Consider the following 19,887-nt stretch of genomic DNA (forward strand, 5'->3'; position numbering starts at 1 on the left):
CAAAAAGCGATAATAAATTTGATCACTTGAGATGACATGAGGCAGGCAGGCATATTTTTGTAGTAGCTTCTCATGAGTCCTCCATTTCAAAGAGGTTGCTGCTCTCTGCTCCGCTCTTGTTAGCGCTGGGATCAACTCTGGGAAATTCAATAACTAAAGAATGGCAAGGATCCAGGGGATAGGAGAAGAAATGCAAATTATATCACTGAACAACAAACTGCCATCTTTCAAAGGCACACAAAGTCTACTTACTCTGCCACACATGGTCTTCTGGACATTCACTGTGGTTCTCCCCCACCCCCAGTTGAATTCTCCCTAGAGAGACAGAGCAGGGGACTACAGCTGAAAAGGAGGACCAGGACTCCCACCCAGTGTGCACACAAGTGCTTTGCATATGCACATGGGCTCTTTGGATCCCAACCAAATCCTCAATGTCAGCTCCAGAAATAGCTTAGGTTGTGCGAGTTTGATACTTGGGCCATGTCTCCCAAGCAGCAGAAGTAGTAGCAGCAGCTTTGTGCTACAAGCTGGTAGTCAGTTGCCTCAAAGAGGCAACTGGGAAACACTTCCGATGCTCAGAACAGGATTCTGCCACCTTACCTTGCTCTCTGTTCCAATGTTTTCTCCTCCAGTAGACAATAGTTCAAGAATTTCAGGAAGGTAGCCTATTAACGCATCTAACACCTAGTTAAAGAAAAGATGAGTCGCTGACATTTATGTGACAAAGACATCATTCACGTTACATCTCTCTAGTTTTCATTTTAGTCTTCTCCACAGGACTACAGCTGCTGCTGTGTGGGGAATTGAAGGGGAGATGAAAATTCCCACCCTTATCTGTAGGAGCCAGGAGGTAAGACACTATACAAGTCTACAGTCACTGACTGGACAGTTAGTTGGCTGTGGCACAGATGAAGGCTGTTAACATCAACAGAGATGCCTATCCAGTCAGCAACGGTATGTTCGTGTGGTGCTAAAACATCTTTTGTCTCCCAGAACTTACAAAAAAGAGCAAATATCTGAAAGGCTGTCACATGGAAGAGAGCAAAACCTTGTTCACTGTTGCAGAACCAGGTCCAATGTGCTTAAGTCACAAGATGATTAAGTTGGCTGAAAATTAAGAAAAACTTCTGAACCGAAATAACAGTTTTACAATGCAACCAATTACTTAGGAAAGTAGTAAGCAGACCCTCCCTGGGGGTCTTCAAGCAGAGACTAGATAGCTATCTGTCTATCTCTGAATTTCCTTTATCAAGCATTGGTTAGACAGAGGCCTAAACCCCCTCCAATTCCACGATTCCTCTTCTTTCCAGCATGTATTAAAATACTGAGAAACCATCAACATAGCTACCGAACAATTCTTTTCTAATTTGAACATGCTTCAATCTGCTCATTTTTTCTTCTTATAACTTACTGTATTTTTCCATCTATAAGACACCCCCATGTATAAGACGCCCCCTATTTTGGGGGACTCCGATTTAAGAAAATGGAGGGAGATGTATCTGTATACAGTATAAGACACCCCCCAAATATTTGACATTTTTTTTAAGGAAAAAACCTAGTCCTATACACGGGAAAATATGGTCTATTCCACAGCCTGACTTCATACATTTTGATTTAGCAACATAAATTTTGTGACACAACTAAACACTTCATTGCAAAATGAGTTGTCATTAGTGTTAAGTAGAGAATTATCACTGATGACTCCTGAATATGATTTTTTAACCTAGCCTCTAAAATATCAGTAGTCTCTCCCTGCTTTGTGCCATCATCTGCTGATAAGTGATGACTTGATCAAGCCCAAGTATTCTACAAAGGTATTGAAGGATAGTTAATCCAAGATTGACCCTACTCTGGTTTAATGTTAATCCACGAATCAGTGCTGTTTGAAGGGCACTTCTGTGTTTACTGTACGTTAGTTCATTTGGCTCCACATTTTTTTAACCTCTCTGGGGAAGATGACATATGGGCTTAAGTGAAAAGAGTTCAGTCATCACTTTCAAATAAATCTTTACTAAACACTTATCATGTTCTTTATGACTAGACCATGCAACAAGCAGAAATGATTCATTCCACCAAGCCTTTCTTACTTAGTTTTGTTATAGTGTCATTTAGGATAATTGCAAATGATCTTAACGTAAGCAACAAATAGGTTATTGTTACCTCTAATGACTCATCCTGTAATAGCGCTACCAGTTCTTTATGTATTACATACACATCAGTATTTAAAAGCTTAGCAACCTGAAAAATACAGAACCAACAAAACAGGGACATTAGCCTTCTTAATCTGGTCGTATTTATTTTTCAACAAGGTCTGAATAGCCAAAAGGAAACAAGGATGTAGACTAGATCTCTAATACCAACAATCAGACTTAAGAGAGTTGAGGTCATGTCCTTTTCTCACTACTAAGCAGTGTAGCATCACACAGTAGCACAGAAAATAAACATCCTGGCAACAGCACACTTTCAAATTGTGCCCTTGGGTACTGAGATGACGTTTTGCTTCTTTTTACATTTCAAATATTCAATATTTTGACACAGCCAAACATTTTAGCCTTCTGCCATGTAATTCCTATTAACTTAAAATAATATAGCTGATCTACTCCTAGTTGGTTACATATACTACTATACTAAACACAATTCCCACACTTTTTCCTCATTCCCAACAGAAACCATGGGTTGCATTCATCTAAGTTTTACTCAGAGCTGACCCACTGAAATTAATGAGTACATTTACTTTGAGTAAAATATAGTTGAAAACCACCCCATATATTTCCACCATCCCACACAGGTCCATGGAATGGTGACACTGACTGGACTGAATCACAAGTAGCTTCTTGGTTAGGCAATATAATGGAAACTTTAAAAATAAAATATATATATTAATGAATTGTCATCATTTGATAGATTCTGTAAACTGGATTGGTTGACCACTTTTTCTTATAAAGGATGTCAAATTATCTAAAAAATTATCTAGCTCTCTGGATGAAACATACTTGTTAAGAGCTATGATTGTTTACTATCAGAACAGAAACAGGGAACTGTAGTCATCTGCAGAATACTATATATTTAAAACATATCCAGTAGCAGAAATATGTAGATTACTATGGTACAGGACAGCTGACGTAATCCAAGGTGGTAATTAACACAAGGCACCAAAGATATGTATTTTTAAAGTCTAATGGGTAATTTTTCATTCATATGAAAAGTGCTTCAGATGAGTACATAAAATTATTCTACAGCAACAGCCAATTAAAATGCCAGGTCTTACAGTCCTACATAAGTTATGCAAAAGCATTGCCAAGTACACCACTCCCACCTCCTCTCACATCTGTATCTAATTCCCTTCTGTTCCGATTCCCTCTTTCCCCAGTCATTGTACTGTTTCTGTCTGCTGACAAAGAAATAGAACTCTCCTTTGGCCCAAATTCATTTTCTAAAGCAAGACCCTAAAATCTAAAACTTACATTATGCTGGGCTGAATCAATTAAAGCATCGTGCAAGAGGAACAGAAACTTCCCTTCCCTCACCTCCCCCACATGCCTCTCTGCATTCCCCTCCTGATTTGCTTGGAGGGGTTGGGGTAACCCCTAGAGCAAATTTGGGGGTGTGGGGTACATGGAGGGGGGGAGAAGGAGGGGAAGAATGAATACAGCCAATAGCTTTATTTGTTCATTCAGCCTTTATTGGCATAATTTAGACAATAAAAACCATAAAAAACAATGCATAAAAAATTGGTTATACAGACATATTAAGCACATAAAACACATACAAGACTCAGTAGCCACCATTAAATAAAATGAAGGAGTTTTATATTTGTGTTTAAAAATCTTGACTACAATAGCTTTATTAATCTGTTGTCCTTTACTTTCTGTGAACTTAAACTTGCTTCAGCAAGAAATATTTTGCACATAAACAACTGGAAAAATCAAGAGTCCTAATAACACAATTTGTGTTGAAAATGACCTACTCATAGCCTCATGCACTTTTTTTGTTCGTAATGGAAAAAGTATACATGGATTTATATTATATCATATTATACATAAAAGACACCTCAATGCAGTCATATGAAACAACCATAAACAAGTAAGAATCCAAAGTTAGTAAGTTATAAGTTGCACTGGTTTCAATTAGGGAGGTTAGCATACACTAATACTGTATATTAAAGATGAACATATCAATGAGATTGTATACAATGAATAGTTGCTGAAATTAATCCAAGGAGTATTCCTTGACTTACTTCATAGAAGCCAATAGCCATCGTGTGCCTGACTAGGACTTCAGGGTCATGACATAGACAGAAGAATGTTGAGTACAGTTCCAAATTGAAATTTTTGGGATCCACGAAAACCATCATGGCCTAGGAATAGAAATGATGTAACATTGAATGTGGACAGGAACATATTATAACCACAAAGAGTGGACTCTTTCTCCAAATGCCTACCCTTATGTAGCCAAAAAGGAACAATCAAAATATAAGAAGGAAGCATCACACTGGGCTGTGTGGAATCCCAAGGTTTGCAAGGTGTTTTTTTTTAAAAAAACACAACAACTTTATATTAAAAACAAACAAACTGGGGTGGGGGCAGTATGCTGTGGCCACATAATGCTGACTGACTTTTAGGAGAAAGGGAACAGAAAACAGAGGATGGGGGGAAAATGGAATGGAGCGGCTGGAACTTGAACAGAAGCACTTTATACTGCAACATTTTGTTGCAGAACCCAAGAGAGAAGGCAAGTGGTAGTGCCTGTTCCACCATCCTCTACCGCTGCCAGTGTAACAGCAAGGGATGTCGCCCTGCTAGCCTTATAGTCGGTGCTTTTTTTCTTAAAAAATGTTTAGAGGTACTCTTATTTTGACTCAAGAAAAACACCATTTTATTGTTCAAACTGGGGAAAATAAATACAGTAAATGGACAAAAGTACAAAGATTCACAAAATGTTTAGGGGTATGTGTACCCCTGTGTCCCCCCAGAAAAAACCCACTGCTTATAGTACACTTTCTAGTTTGGGGGAAGCATCCTGGAGGTGGGGACATTCCACCTCTTTAAAGCCAGAAGATTTACCAACTTCATTATTACTATTAAACTGATTTATATGAATTATGGACACATTATGCACATATTATAAATGGATTTTTAAGTAAAATAGTAGTCCACTCACTGGTAAATTGTAAGCACAGTTCTTCCTCACTGAGATGTACTTCTTTTCCTGTTCTAGGGTTTGGAGTTGCACCTGGTTGTCATTGTGTCCATTTTCCTGCTCTAATCCCAGTGTGCAAAGCTTCTTGTAGAATTCCAAAAATCGCAAATGCTGCTCTGGTGTAAAAATCCCTTCAAACAAATGCAATATGTGTTTATTATTTTACGCTCATGTAACAGCACAAGAATGGTCTGTCCAGTGAGTCAGGTTTGCATAGCAGCTACAGCATTGGAGTCAGGACAGTTGATGCTTGGGTGTACATCCCTGCTTTGCCATGAAGCTCATTGGCTGATATTGGGCAAGTCACCCTCTCTCAGCTTTGCCTACCTCGCGGAGTTCTTGTGAGGTTTATTTGCACCATAATGTGGAAGAAACCCACTTGTTCCAGAAATCACAGCACAAAGCCCTTGTCCATTCTCATGAGACAACCCCCCTGGGAAAGCTTCCTATGTTAGTGTGAAAAGGCATTAAAAATTTGGAGGAACTAGCTATTCATCCATAGGCACAATATTCTTATTTCTGTTTTACAGAATTTACAAATGTAAGTGCTACAACCCAACAAGCACCTTCGGGCATGCAGAAGGGCTTATTCACACACAGTAGGGCTTTCTTTCCCCTTCGCGAAAGCCAGCACTCCCTATCATGCTGTGAACAGTGATCTGAAATTTCCCTAGGACACAAAGCTAGGCATCATTACCTCTGCATGTGATTTCAGCCACATATTCCTTTAGACCAGTGGTTTTCAACCAGTGTGATGTGGTACCCTGGGGTGCCTTGAATGATGGTCAGGGGTGCCGTGGGCAACACTGACCTCTGTCCCTTTTTCATTCCCTCCCTCCTCTGATGCCCTCTTGCGTCTCTGCCTCCCAAAGGCTTGCACAGCTGTTTGTTGCAGCAGCCCTGGCTACAAATGCCCCAGGAAAATGGTCCTCTGGGGATGGCCAGGGGGTGCTTTCCAGGCCCCTATGGGGCAGTATAAGGAGGCACCTCTCTTTGGGGCGGGGGGGGGCAGCTCACAGACCAGGGGCAGCAGCTGTGGCTGCCCAGAGGACTCCCAAGGAGAGGGGAGAAGAGGCTGAGGGAACACTCCACAAAGAAGGGTGTTTGGAAAGGGATGAGGAGCTGCCAGCTCTGCAGGCAAGGGGTGACATAACTGGGCTCCTGAGCCCTACAGGGGTGCTGCAGAAAGAATGTAGTTGGTCAAGGGAGCCGTGGACCCAAAAAGGTTGAAAACCTCTGCTTTAGACAGTAGCCATGGGGACTGTTACTCCAGCTCTGAGAATTTAATATTAAAGAGGTATATATCGCAGCTCTTGCATTAGGGCTCTTCTGCAATGTGTTGTAAGCAGATAATGCAGGTGCTAACCTGCACTGGATCTTACAGGGAGAAGGCATTGTGGGAGTAGACTTTGGATCATTTAAGATAAGACCTTAGAGCGAAGGCATTGTCTGTGATTTATAAGGCCTTGAGGCTAGTTCTGAAACTTAACACACTAACAGAGATTTTACATTCCAAAGCAGGAAGAACTAAGGCACACCAAGTTCTCATCCTGAGAGGAGGAACTCACTGAGGCAAAGCTATTTGTATTGTTATCTTGCACATGCATATGGAAAATACTGACAATCCAAGGACAAAATATTACACATTCCACAGGCTGGCATTCATTGTTAACACACTGAATATTCATTATATATTGAATAGTTTTCATGACTTAAGTATACATAACAAATGTAGATCAATGAATATTCATGTGAAATGTAACTGGAGGTATGCATGCTATATCTGTTATTATTAACACCTTTCAAATGTGTGGGTACAGCTACTGTACTGAGAGAAAAGGAATGGGTTTTTCCACGATTGGTCCCATCACATCAGTCCTCTTTATAAAGAGGGTGTTTGCTATAACTCTGTGGGAACCTTGCTTTGGTCTTTGCTATCATAATTGCAGGGGTCTGGACTAGATGACCCTAGAGATTCCTTCTAACTCTGGAATACTATGATTCTATAATTCATAGCTGGAAGCAAGTAAGGGGCAGGGGCAGAATTGTTGTGTTGTGGCACTGATCTGCTTTCGACTCTGTGCTACACCTCTGCACTGACTGATCAGGAAATTATTTATGTGAACCAGACTGTTAAGAGCACAGAACCCTTTTCAAATTCCCTTCCCGACATTCCATGGCACACCTCATTTTAGTGTAAAAAGCTTAGGTCAGACCTAAAGTTCTAAAATTTCTGGCACTTGCATACTGTTCAGAGATCTTACGAATGAATACTCACAATAGGAATGGACCTTAAAATAGTCTAACTCCAAACAATAATAACAAATCTCTCCCTCTTCTGTTCCTCTTCAACTGTTACATCAAATAAAGGATTCAGAAAAATGTCAGTAACAACAGTTCACGGACAAGTCTGCCATTTCTGCTAGTAGTTAACAAAGTTTAAACTGAAATTTCATAGGATGTACTGTATCTGTTTCCAGTGCTATTGCTATGCAAACAAATGTGGATTATAAATTCAAATAAATGTCACATGTCAAAGGAGGGAGCAACAGCAAGTCATTATACACTGTTTTCACCTTGATCATATTTACTTTGTTATTAAAATCATTTATTTCATTTATTTGGGGTTGCAGTGATTAAGATTCCAATGCAAATAAAAACAACCCAGCTCCCCTTAAAATATATATCATACTAGGACCATTTGATCGTACCATATAGTCCATTACAAAGCTTCCCTAAATGGAAAGATAGTGAAACCAGAATAGATTCATCTGCTTTGAACGATTTTTCACAGAAGGATTTCACTAATGGGAGGACTGTTTGACTTCTATCATCTGAAAAACAGAAAATATCATAAAGATGAACAGAGCTGTCCTTTTTTGATCTTTAATCAAAATGTGAATAATAGCATATTGACATAGAACATAGTCTGGCAACCAGAGGAATGGCTGTAGTACTAGGTTCAATGCAACTCAGTTCTGATCTTACCTGCATCAAACATTTCCAGCAGATTAACCAAGGTCTCAAAAGCTGCAAGACGTACACTGCTGCCTTCATCCCTTGCTAATTCTACCAGCTCAGGAAGCACTACGTTTTTGGTTAGCTCAGTCCTACAAAAAGTATCAAAATATTTAGTAAAAAAAGACAACTTCTGCACTATCCACAGAGTCTCCAGAAACAGGCCGGGGCTTCAAGAATGAGCTTGTATTTCCCCATACAACGTACCTTGTAAACCGCTCAGAGGTATTATTACAATCAAGCAGTATTTAAGTTTTGTTAAATTATTAAAAGTCACCAGGCAGAGGTCAAATGGCCATCCTTTCCTTTCCCTTTTCTCATTTTTATCAGAAACAATGTGACCTTTGGCATGGATATCATTATTTGTTTGTTTATCCCAGCAACAAAAACCCAACCCCAAGAATCCCCCACCCATGAATGGGAGCTAAGTTAATCACCCCTTTCCTCCCACCCACTGCTGCTACTACACTCAACAACCCCCTTAACTGCTTTTCACTTTAAAACACCCCGACCAATACACCAACAGATTAGATAACACTGGACAGCACTGCAGGGTTGTCATATGCTGCTCTCTTTTAGCCCCCCTGCCAGGTACAAGTAACACTGGTGGGATCCACAGTGCTGGTAGCCAGCAGAAAGCCCCCAAATGCAGCATTCCATGGGAGAGGAGAGGGAGAGGCAGCCTGGGATACACCCGGTCCTAAGCTGGCCCCGCGGCCATCACATGATGATTACTACACCACCTCCAGGCTGGCAGAGCAAATTGTCTGCACACCCACACCCATCACTACCACCAGAGCTGCGGGTGTGGGGCTGGCCCCACTGGTACACTGAAACCCTGGATTTCTCCATTGTTTCCTCCAGGCAGCAATCACTTCTTTACCAAGGAAAATCTGTTATACCCCCAGATTCTTTCAAGGAAGTTCTTTCTCCCATCGTCTGAATGCATAGAAAAAGTAGGAAGCCTCCAATGAACCAGGAAGTCCATTGTTGTATTCATTTCCAGAGAGACCACACAAAAAAGGAGTGTGTATGTAGGTTTGCTTCCTACACTGAAATTAGTTAGATTTGATTGTAAATAGATGTAAACAGGAATGACAAAAGTGAAGGTAACGAAAGGTGGCAAGGGAGCGATAAAGCCAGATAAGGTGAAATTATGCTGGGGCAGGAATAGCTTTGCTGAGGAACTGGACCTTGAGGAAAGACTTGAAATGCAGAAAGGAAGTCCCTTGACAAGCAGAGAAGGAAGCTGTTGCAGACCAAGGTAGAAGAGGCAGAGGGCACAGAGGTGGGAGAGGGAGAAGGAATCAAGGACAGCTAGCAGCAGGTGGATCTCTTGATGGAGACGGAACATGAAATGTCAGAGGTAGAAAAGCATGCAGGAGGCAGGTTAAGAAGATGGAGGACCAAGAAGGCACCCTAACATTGGACCAGAAAGTCAAGAGGCAGGGTGTTTTTTTAAGGAGTAGAAAGACATGAACATGCTTAACAAAAAAGGGAGAGCCAGAGAAAGATTGAGGATAGGGGCCAAACTACAAATAGCTGTATGCATAATTTGTCCAATATTTTCTTTTCTAACTGAAAGCAGCCTCTGGGGCTGTGATCTTCAGCAGAAGAAAAGTCCTTTACTTTGGGCTATTTTTCTCTTTGAAACCCACGTCCCAGGCTGCTTTTTCATCCTGCAACACAAAAGATATAGGTGCCTGTATATTTTCCCCTATGGGGCAAAACACAACTGGGGTGGTACTTTGAGGCACCCGCAACTTCTCTCCCCAAACTAGGAGCCTTAGAAGTTGGCTTTTGTTACTATGAAAAGGAGAAAAGGAAAAGGAACCAGTGAATACAAGATACACTTGGCTGCATGCGATATGTGATGAGACCCTGAGAATGTGTGCAAAACTGAGAGGGAGGGAGACAGAACTGAAGGAAGAGGGTCGAGGAAGCAGGCTGTAAGAGTTAGGAAGCAAATGAAGCAAACAGATATGGCAGTGGGTGAGAAGGTGGGCAGTAGGTGATTCACATTGGGCATAGGGAGAGAGTCTATATAGGTAGAGAGTAGTATACTAGTTTTTCTTCTATACTACTTTGTACCAGTATTTTAAACATCTGATGAAGTAGGTTTTCGACTGTGTATATGTAGACATCAGAGTAAAGTTGGTATATTCTAAGGGGCCACAGCACTTTCTGCTGCAGATCAGGCATGGGCAACCTTTTTTCTAAGAGTGGCTGGAGTCAACTGAGAAAAGGATTGAAGCCAGCAGTAGGCACGTCTATCCCTTTTTCTCTCTTGTTCTTTCTGCTACTGCCTTCCTCCTCCTCCTGAGCTGATCATTTGCAAAGGACTTACTTGAATCAGGCTATAGGGCACATAAATTAGGCCGAGGACCACAGGTTGCCCACCCTGATTTACACCGTTGATCTTCTGAAGTCATTTCCACTCTGTAGTAATTATGCTCACCCTATTCCTTGAGCTATAAGCTCCAGTTGCCGACACATGCAGGAACGAACTTCATATTCTACATCCTGGCAGAGTGATTTTACCAGCGGAAGAATTTCTCTTTTAATTCTAAAAAGGCAAGAATTGCATTAATCAATAGACAGAAAAACCCCACTCCATTTAGTTGACATGTCCAAGTTGAATAATGTGAAAGTAAAACCTTAATCGACACATCACATTCAATATAAAACTGCATTTCTCTTTTTCTGAGTTTTGCATAATGAATAATAATAATATAATAATAATTTATTATTTATACCCCGCCCATCTGGCTGGGTTTCCCCAGCCACTCTGGGCGGCTTCCAAAAGAATATTAAAATACAATGATACATCAAACATTAAAAGCTTCCCTAAAGTCACATGTGAGGGAGATACTGCAATTTTTAGAAATATTTAGGCATGACCAGTGGTGTACCATGGGGGGCTGCGGGGGCCATGGCCCCAGGCACTTTTTTTGAGAGGCGCAACAAGGCGCCCCCACAACATGCTCCCCCATCAAAAGGCCAGAGCCACAGGAAGGGAAGCAATAATAATAATAATAATAATAATTTATTATTTATACCCTGCCCATCTGGCTGAGTTTCTCCAGCCACTCTGGGCGGCTCCCAATCGAGTTAAAAACAATACAGCACCAGACATTAAAAACTTTCCTGAACAGAGCTGCCTTCAGATGTCTTTTAAAAATAGGATAGCTGCTTATTTCCTTGACATCTGATGGGAGGGTGTTCCACAGGACGGGCACCACTACTGAGAAGGCCCTCTATCTGGTTCCCTGTAACCACTTCTCACAATGAGGGAACCGCCAGAAGGCCCTCGGCGCTGGATTTCAGTGTACGGGATGAACAATCGGGGTGGAGACGCTCCTTCAGGTATACTGGGCCGAGACCGTTCAGGGCTTTAAAGGTCAGCACCAACACTTTGAATTGTGCTCGGAAACGTACTGGGAGCCAATGCAGATCTCTCAGGACCGGTGTTATGTGGTCCCAGCGGCCACAGAGGGCCAGGCCTCTGGGGCTGGGGTGGCAGCGGCACCCACTTCTCTCTGTGGTCTGTGGTGAGTGCCCCACCCCTGAGCTGGACAAGGGGGCGGGGAGGGCATAGCTGCTGCGGCCGTCACTGTCCCCCCCCCCAGGAGGAAGAGGGAGTGACCCGGCGCGGAAGCGGCAGAGAGGCTGTGGCTTAGCATGTCGTGTGAACCAGCCCCCAAACTGAATAGTTTTGGACAATTCAGTCTATTACTTGTTTGCGTCATTGTCACATGTGTCAATATTAATATGCCAATTGTTTTCAAAATACTCACAAAAATTTGTGCATCTTGAAACATTTTTTAAGCTGAGAACTGTGCTACAACCATCAGAAAAGTGTGGAATCCAATAGTTATCTACGTTACATTAGTCCAGGAGGTGCATTCATATCAGAAATCGTGAAGACGGTATTCCTCAGGCATCCCTATGAATATAGCTACAAAAAAGGGACTGAGTTTGGGACACCAGCTGTGTAGCTTAATCCTAAAATCTGGTGCACAAGCACATGAGTTCAGGATGTGGCATTCTAAAATGAGCATACTTCTGGTAAAATCTAACATTTGGTGAGCACATGGGGATATTTAGAACTGTGATACCTGCCTATAAAGCAAAACGTTACTGTGAATTCAGCCGCAGAACCTCACACAAATAGCAGGCCTTCACTGACTTTGACAGAAGATAAATAATCAGTTGCTAGAGGGTACCCATCACAGCTGAGGGCATGCCTTCAAAATAAACCTTTATGTGGGATTATAATAGAGTTTTGCAGAGAAATTGAAAGCAAACTGGCAAAAAGTATTGGACAGTAAGATCTTCCACCTTTAAAACAAGACTACTGTGAACTTGGACCCAACATTAATAAATCTCAGGGCATCTGCTGTGACATTTTAATTATGCTGTGAAATTTTAAGACAAGCAAAGAGATCCCAAGACCATCAGAGGAACAGACAAGGTGGCATTTGCAGATGAAAAAGGAACACCCTGGCTGTTACTGAAATTGGCTTCATGCAGAATGGGATGCTACCATTTTATCCACAATCTCTAATATGGGGCAGCAGTCTTGGCAAGGAGTTTGGAAACGATCCCATAGAAAAACATGGCAGCCAATAGGAAAATTATGGAAATCAGGATGAAATTGGACAATTCATTTAAGGGACCTTGAAAATTCAATAGTGCAGATGAACACCTTTTTTGATCATGCCTTAAGTGTGAGAAAACACTGTGGTCTTTATTATGGCTAAAGCCTAAGAAGTACTCATGCTGTGCCACCTTGGTGAGCTTTTGGAGAAAGGTAAGGATGAACAGCAGCTGCATTGGTAGATTGAGTCCACCATATACAGTTTGAAATAAATTGACGAAGTGCTCACTTACACATATACACACAGAACACAAAAGCAGGTCAATTTGTTTCCCTTTCTGCAAGTTTTAATTATTAGGACATCTGAAAAACACACGAGCTACTCACATATGAGCTTCAAACTTGTTAGCTAATTTCCCCAAGATTTTACAACTAACCAAGCGAGACTGAAGTGTTTGGGAAAGCTGTGCCTTGGAAACAAGAGGATTCAGGATCTATGGGGGAACAGAAGAAGAAATTCAAATGGCAAATCTAGGGCTAAACAGAAGCAAAACAATAAAAAGAATCAAGAACCACTTCACATATTAAAACTGATCTTAGTATCAGCTGCCCAGTCAGCATTCTTGCAAGTTACAACAGTCACACCCTACTTGAAGCAAAATGGGGTACACTCTTTCACCTTCAGAGGAATGACCTCCATGTAAGAAAATTATTGGCCTTCAAGTTAATTCCAAAAAAATCCAAAATGCAGACTAAGGGGAATGTTGGTGTAAATTAGCTGTACTCCTTATGTAAGATCCGAAAGAAGACAGGACAAGGACATTTATAATTATATTGCAAAAGTAGCACTTCCCACCCCTTTCCAGGAGATGACTTTTTCACAGTACATTAAGAACACATACATTAACAACATTAAAGTGAATTAAGAGCATCGTAGCTCAAAATATTACACTATTATATGCTTTCAATTCTGTGCTTCTTGTCAGAGGCTTTGTGACTCCCACTAATTGGGACTTGCATGTTGCTTTGTATATGATTTCTAAATATTTAGGAACACGTAAGTTATCTGCAGTAAGAATCATATAAACCAAGAACCACTTCTGACTTTACAGTTTTCATTCATGGGAATGCTCCCACAAGGCACTCCATGAAAATTGTAGACATGAGTCTCAGGCAGTCCAAAGGCCAAGAAAAAACCAGCACATCTATGTATTCCTGTTTATAGATGCATTCAGACTAGTACTCTGACTTCCTTTCAATTTGTCATTCCCTGGCTTCACATTAAAGCGCCTGGGGTCTGGAGCCAGGGAGTCTTGCAGCCAAACCAAAGAGCTCCACAATCTGCAGCATCACAGCAGTGCAACAAAATGATGGAGCTGCTGCCAGGCTATACGCTGCCCTTGGACACCCCCAAAGCAGCTGTTATTAAAAGATACTGCTGTTTGCTGACTCTGCAATTAAGAGGTGACAAGAGGGACTGAAAGAATTTCACACAGTCCTAAAAAGCCTCAGATTTTTCCTAGGTTCTCAGTCTGAGAAATATCTTGAAGGAAAAATGCCAAGCTGCTGTATATCCCACATACCTGGCCATCTTTCTGCCAAGATCTGCTCTGCTTCAGCCCATTTGCCCTATTTACTTAGTGATCATCTGTCTTCTGCTTTGACAATGTCTCCAGGCATCCAGCCCTACCCTACAGGCTTCCTTTGGTGATTCGTTTAACAGGGCATGCAATATAATGAACTGCCATCTTGAGAACAAAGGAATAGGGTGGGTGGGAGAATGGTAGGGAACAATGTGTATTGATTTTTACAGCAGGGGCTTCTTTTGCTCTCAGGATGGCAGGTGGCACTCAGTGCAAGATGAAGCAAAAAGAAAACATTTATGAGGTTCGTGCCTGTCCCTGTGGAGTGCTGCATGGGCACTTGTGATGGACGCGGACAGCCTGATGGGATGGGCAGCAGGTAAGAGCAAAACAGAGACACTTCTTTCTTTGGGGAGTGTCATTAAGAGTTTCAGACTATGGTTGGGGAGACTCGGGCTCAAATCCCCTCTCAGCCATTAAGTTCACCAGCCAGTCACTATCTCTCAGCCTAACCTACTTCACAGGATTGTTGTGAGATAACTGCAGCTCTTTGCGTGGTCATTTCATAGAATCTTAGAGTTGGAAGGAACCCAAGGGTCATCTAGTCCAACCCCCTGCAATGTAGGAATCTCAGCTAAAGCTTCCATGACAGATGGGCATCCAATCTCTGTTTAAAAAACTCCAAGGAAGGAGAGTCCACCACCTCTCATAGGAGTCTGTTCCATTGCCAAACAGCTCTGACTGTCAGAAAGTTTTCCCCCGAATGCTTAGTCAGAATCTCTTTTCTTGAAAATTAATGCCATTGGTTTGAGTCCAGTTTGTGCAGTTATATGTATGGATTTGTGCAGGAAGCCTCTAGGCGTGGCTTTTTTTCCAGTCAGAACTTGCATCTCAGGTGGGCACCATTGCCACTCTAAGAGAACAAGGGAGTTCTGGCACCTCTTTTTCTAGAAAAATAGCACTGCCTCTAGGTTAGTTTTGGTGGCTGACCTGCCCCCAACCTCCATATGGCTTCCTACTCAGTCCTCTCCTAACTGCTACAGCAGAAGTACTGTTTCCTAACTCAAACGTCTGGATGTGGCTTTTCCCTCTCTTTGGGGCCTGCCAGGTTATTCCCAATAATAAATGCTGATTCTGCATACTTGCATCCCACACCCAACACCTACACACACTGCCATAAATATGCATTCACTTATTTCAATTTCAGTCTTGATGCAGTGAACAAGCGGGGGGGGGGGGAGATTCCTGACCAGAACAATGACTGAACGTTTGCTTCTCCTTAACAAGACACATGATTCTGCACAAGAAAACCCAGTGCTCAAAAAAACCCCAACCTCAAACAAATAAGCCAGACTGGTTATTTCATGTTATTTTCTATTGCAGACCACTTGAAAGACTACAGTGGTCTGAGCACACCGTAAGCCATTCCCATTTTGTTATCTCTCTCTCAGGAGTGGCCTGTGGGGAAGCGTCTGTGAATGAAATGTGTGAAATCAGAAACAAACCTGAAAAGGAAGACTTGACATTTAGAGCAAATGAAACTCCAGAGTGCTTTCGTCTACTCTAATTAATTAGATTATGAAAAGGCCTATATGCCATACCTGACACGAAGCTACAAACATCTTACCAATTATATTCTGCACAACGCTACTCATGAAAGTTAATATTATCTTGTTTTACAGTGTTTCCAGGGAGAAAATGCAAGAAGTCAATTAATTTTTTAAGTGGATTTTTTAAAGCCAGAAGTGCTTTGCACCTCCCAAAACCAGTGCTTATAGTTTTTTCACCCTTTGATTGAATTTTTTTAAAATTCTTGTCATTTATTTCATTTCCTATGCAACCATTCATTTGATACAGCTTTCCTTCAGTAGGAAGCCTGCCCCATCTCAGAATTTACAATGGAGTGTGCACAACATACTGAGAACTATTCCTATGCCAATAATATTTGACATTTGTACAGGATATTCTGGCTGTTCAAAAACCCTCACGTACCTTATGCCTTCAACCTTTACAACTGCCCTGCACAAATTTCTAAGCACCAATTTAGAATTTGAATCTATTTTAGTACTTTAACTTCTGTATGTTTTAAAGTATGGCTGCAAATTTTTATTGATTTTGTTGCTTTATCTTTTTGTAAACTGCTTTGAGGGTGGAGTTTTGGGGGGCAATCAAGCAGTGTATAATCTTTTTGAAATAAAAAAAACAAACGTGTGACTCACGAAGCTGGACAAGCGCAGCTCATCAGATCACCAAAATGGCAGGCAGACACATGGCCTGCATTCATTCAACTAGATGGGCCACACGTTGTCTATGTTTGCTTTTCAACAGGGTTTCCCAAACTTTGGTCTCCAGCTCTTTTTGGACCTCAACTCCCATCATCCCTATCTAGCAGGACCAGTGGTCAGGGATGATGGGAACTGTAGTCCAAAAACAGCTGGAGACCCAAATTTGGGAAAACCTTGCTTTAAAACCATCAGTATGTCAGATGCATGCACCCTTGCCAACCCAGAGCTACCCCTACCTCGTCCATCATGGCAGATGTAATGCAGTGCCACCAGCAAGACACCCTCGCCTCAACCACTGCTATCTTTGAATGGATTGAAATTCGCTTGTGGTGCCCTTTAGATGTTCTCCTAGTCACACGAGAGCAACCTATCTGTGAACAGCTCCAGTGGGGCTGAGAGAATATTCAGAGGAACCAAGCACAGGCGTGTGAAACCTATTTATTGTGTCCTTCCCATGGAATCAGAACTACTCCAGGGGGATGAGGGAATTCAGATCTTCTCCTAGTCACACAGGAGCCCTTACAGGTAACTGGCTCCCTTGCAGCTGGAAGAACACCTGAAGCAAGAAAGGGTAACCTGTGGCTCTCCTGTGATTAATACTAAAATTCCTATCATCCTTGACCGTTGGTGATGCTGGCTGGAGCTGATGGAAGTTGGAACATGTGTCATTAACAGCAGAAGTGGCTTCAAGAACTGGGATACCCCTACTTTGGCTCATGTTCACAGACAACAGTGATGGATGGACTTTGCTGCAGCAACCTATAGCAACTCAATAGCACAGTGCTGGAGCCAACTACATTTTGCTGCCTGAAGCACACAGCTGGAAATTTTTTGTAATATTAAGCGGTATGTAAGTGCTTTTAATCAATCAAATATAATTGAACAGCATGCGTAGTTTGACTCTAAATAAAAATGTTAGGCCAAATGTTCAGAAAACTATAGAACACACTACATCCTCCCCCCTTCCCAGACTGTATTCATGTTGTCTGTTATATTCAAAGGAAAACAAAATCACCTCATGTCTGATGGTTTCTTTTGGCAAAGCTTCTATTGCAGCAAGAAGGGTTTCCAGCCATGCATTACTGACACCTGTGAGGTACAAAAAAGACTGTGGATATATACATGTTATATCATATTCCTATTTCATTAAGCTCCTTCAGGTTGTGACCTCAATTAACCAAGCTCTTAATGGCAACTAACATGAGGATGGACACATCCACGTGAAACTGCTGAGGGAAGGTCATCTGGAGATAAAGAATGATGTGTCAGCAATATGCAACTCTCTTTTTCATCAAGGTAGCAGAGGTGCTAAAACAGTGCTTGGCTGCAGTAATGGATAGGATGAGGATCAATAAACTGAGTCTCAATCTAAGCCAAACGAAAGTACCGCTAGTAAGTGGGTTTGCCCTCCCAGGTGAATGGTGACCCACCTTTTCTGGAGGAGCCTGCACTCACCCTAAAGGATCAGGTTTGGAGTTTGGGAGTGCTCTTTGTCCATCTTTTTCATTAGAAGCAAGTGGCCTGTTTTGAACTGGACACAGTATTCCAGCTGTGGTCTGACCAAGGCAGAATAGAGCAGTACTATTACTTCCCTTGATCTGGACACAATACATCTGTTGATGCAGGCTAGAATAGCAGTAGCATTTTCAGTTCTTTCCTGTGTAGATCTTTTAAAAACGGAACATTTCTGGGATGTTGAAGGGCTGTTTCCTGATCTAGGACATTATTTTTCTTCTGGACCGTGCTAACAAAATCAAGTCAGCTTCCGGAGCACATACACACAACATGAGATCTGTTTTAAATCTGCTGATACAATTCATGGCTATTTGAACCGAAGCACAGGCAGTGATCACTTAAAGGGAAATGTAGACTAGGAGCTTCAAGCTAAGGCCCTCAAAGCTCTACTGTACTTCAAAATCAGGTGTTGGGTAATCAACTGCATACTGCATTATACATAGTGTTGGCAAGATCGCACTATGCCACTGTTTTATTTTTTTATTGGTGCATGCACTGCTTTAAATAGTACATCACTGAGCAAAGAAAAAGCATAGCAAGCTAAGAAATCAGCAGCATGACATGCCTCTGACCTGCATCTCTGTGCTCCAGATTCTGTAGAATGATGTGTAGGAAGGAGTGGGAGTAAGTATGGATGGATATTGACTCCTCTTGTAGAATAGTCAAAAGTGAAACAGCAGCTGTTAACTGCATCTCCACCCCTGCAACAGGCAGGACCTCCTGTGTAATCCGAGGCAGGGGAGAGAAGAAGATTTAAATCAAAGAGTGAGGATTATAGATATGAAAGGCAAACATAACCATTACAGCAAGAAAGAGCATGGTCAGGCCAAAAATTATCTGTACCAGACAAAATGCACCATAATTTTATAAAACCAGAAGAGCATGCAAGGCAACATGCTAATAATTCATCTTAAATCCTCTCTTTTTGTCAAATATAAACTGCCCCTTCAAAATACAAAGCCACTTCTCAAACAAGCTGAGGAGAGTTCACCCAGTATGTACCTATTAAGATTCCCAATATTCTGTTGTGTATGGGATCTGGCTCTGTTTTCAATTGATCCTGCTAATTTCTATTGGACAAAATAACTGGGCTGCAATGTGGAACACAGTTTTGGGGGCAAAACCTGTGCCTCACCTCAGATACGGAGTTAACTTGGGGCAGGATATGGGGATTCTTAACCAGTACTGAGTGAACTCATTTATTTCCTGCAGAATGGCTGCCACTCACTCCACTTGTGGCGGGGAGAGGTAAATTCAGTAGGGGGAAATGTGGCAGTGTGAGCAACCCCTGCCTGCCCTGCCCCCAGCAAAGTGCAGCCCAAACTCCCCTGAAGTACAGTGTGGGTCTTCATACAGAGTCTAGAGAGGTGCCCTCTCTCCATACACAATCAGTCTATCACAACGACACACATTTGTATAATCAATAAATGGCATAAATACACCCAAAGCACTGACAGACTCCTGTGCGTCAGACATCAGTATGGCAAAGATGTAAATGGATTATAATGTTTTGTACTGAATATCATTAACTGTGGCTTTAGGTATCTTTCCTGTTTAGTGAGGCTTCTATATTCATGCGATTTCCTCCATGCACAGCATGGGTCTGTCACCACAAATCAAGTAGAACTCATTTCAATTTATGTGTTGTGCCTCTGAGCTGGAGATACAAATCTACTGCATACCTAGA

The 19,887-nt window shown here is 41.8% G+C and overlaps 1 protein-coding gene across 1 annotated transcript in view; it reads right to left on the bottom strand.

Annotated features, from left to right (window-relative positions):
* The window catches only part of PPP4R4 (protein phosphatase 4 regulatory subunit 4), a 69,596-nt gene that overhangs the window by 10,280 nt on the left and 39,429 nt on the right, over window positions 1-19,887 (bottom strand). The window contains exons 4-14 of the mRNA XM_080981762.1: window positions 18,773-18,920; window positions 17,701-17,774; window positions 13,205-13,311; window positions 10,676-10,783; window positions 8,188-8,309; window positions 7,911-8,033; window positions 5,161-5,330; window positions 4,238-4,357; window positions 2,161-2,238; window positions 601-684; window positions 4-153 (exon numbers count right to left, since the gene is read on the bottom strand). Of these exons, the coding sequence (XP_080837888.1) occupies window positions 4-153; window positions 601-684; window positions 2,161-2,238; window positions 4,238-4,357; window positions 5,161-5,330; window positions 7,911-8,033; window positions 8,188-8,309; window positions 10,676-10,783; window positions 13,205-13,311; window positions 17,701-17,774; window positions 18,773-18,920 (1,284 nt within the window). The remainder of the gene's footprint in view (window positions 1-3; window positions 154-600; window positions 685-2,160; window positions 2,239-4,237; window positions 4,358-5,160; window positions 5,331-7,910; window positions 8,034-8,187; window positions 8,310-10,675; window positions 10,784-13,204; window positions 13,312-17,700; window positions 17,775-18,772; window positions 18,921-19,887) is intronic.

This window comes from Podarcis pityusensis (assembly GCF_964106645.2).
Source record: "Podarcis pityusensis genome assembly, chromosome: 1".
NCBI lineage: Eukaryota > Metazoa > Chordata > Lepidosauria > Squamata > Lacertidae > Podarcis > Podarcis pityusensis.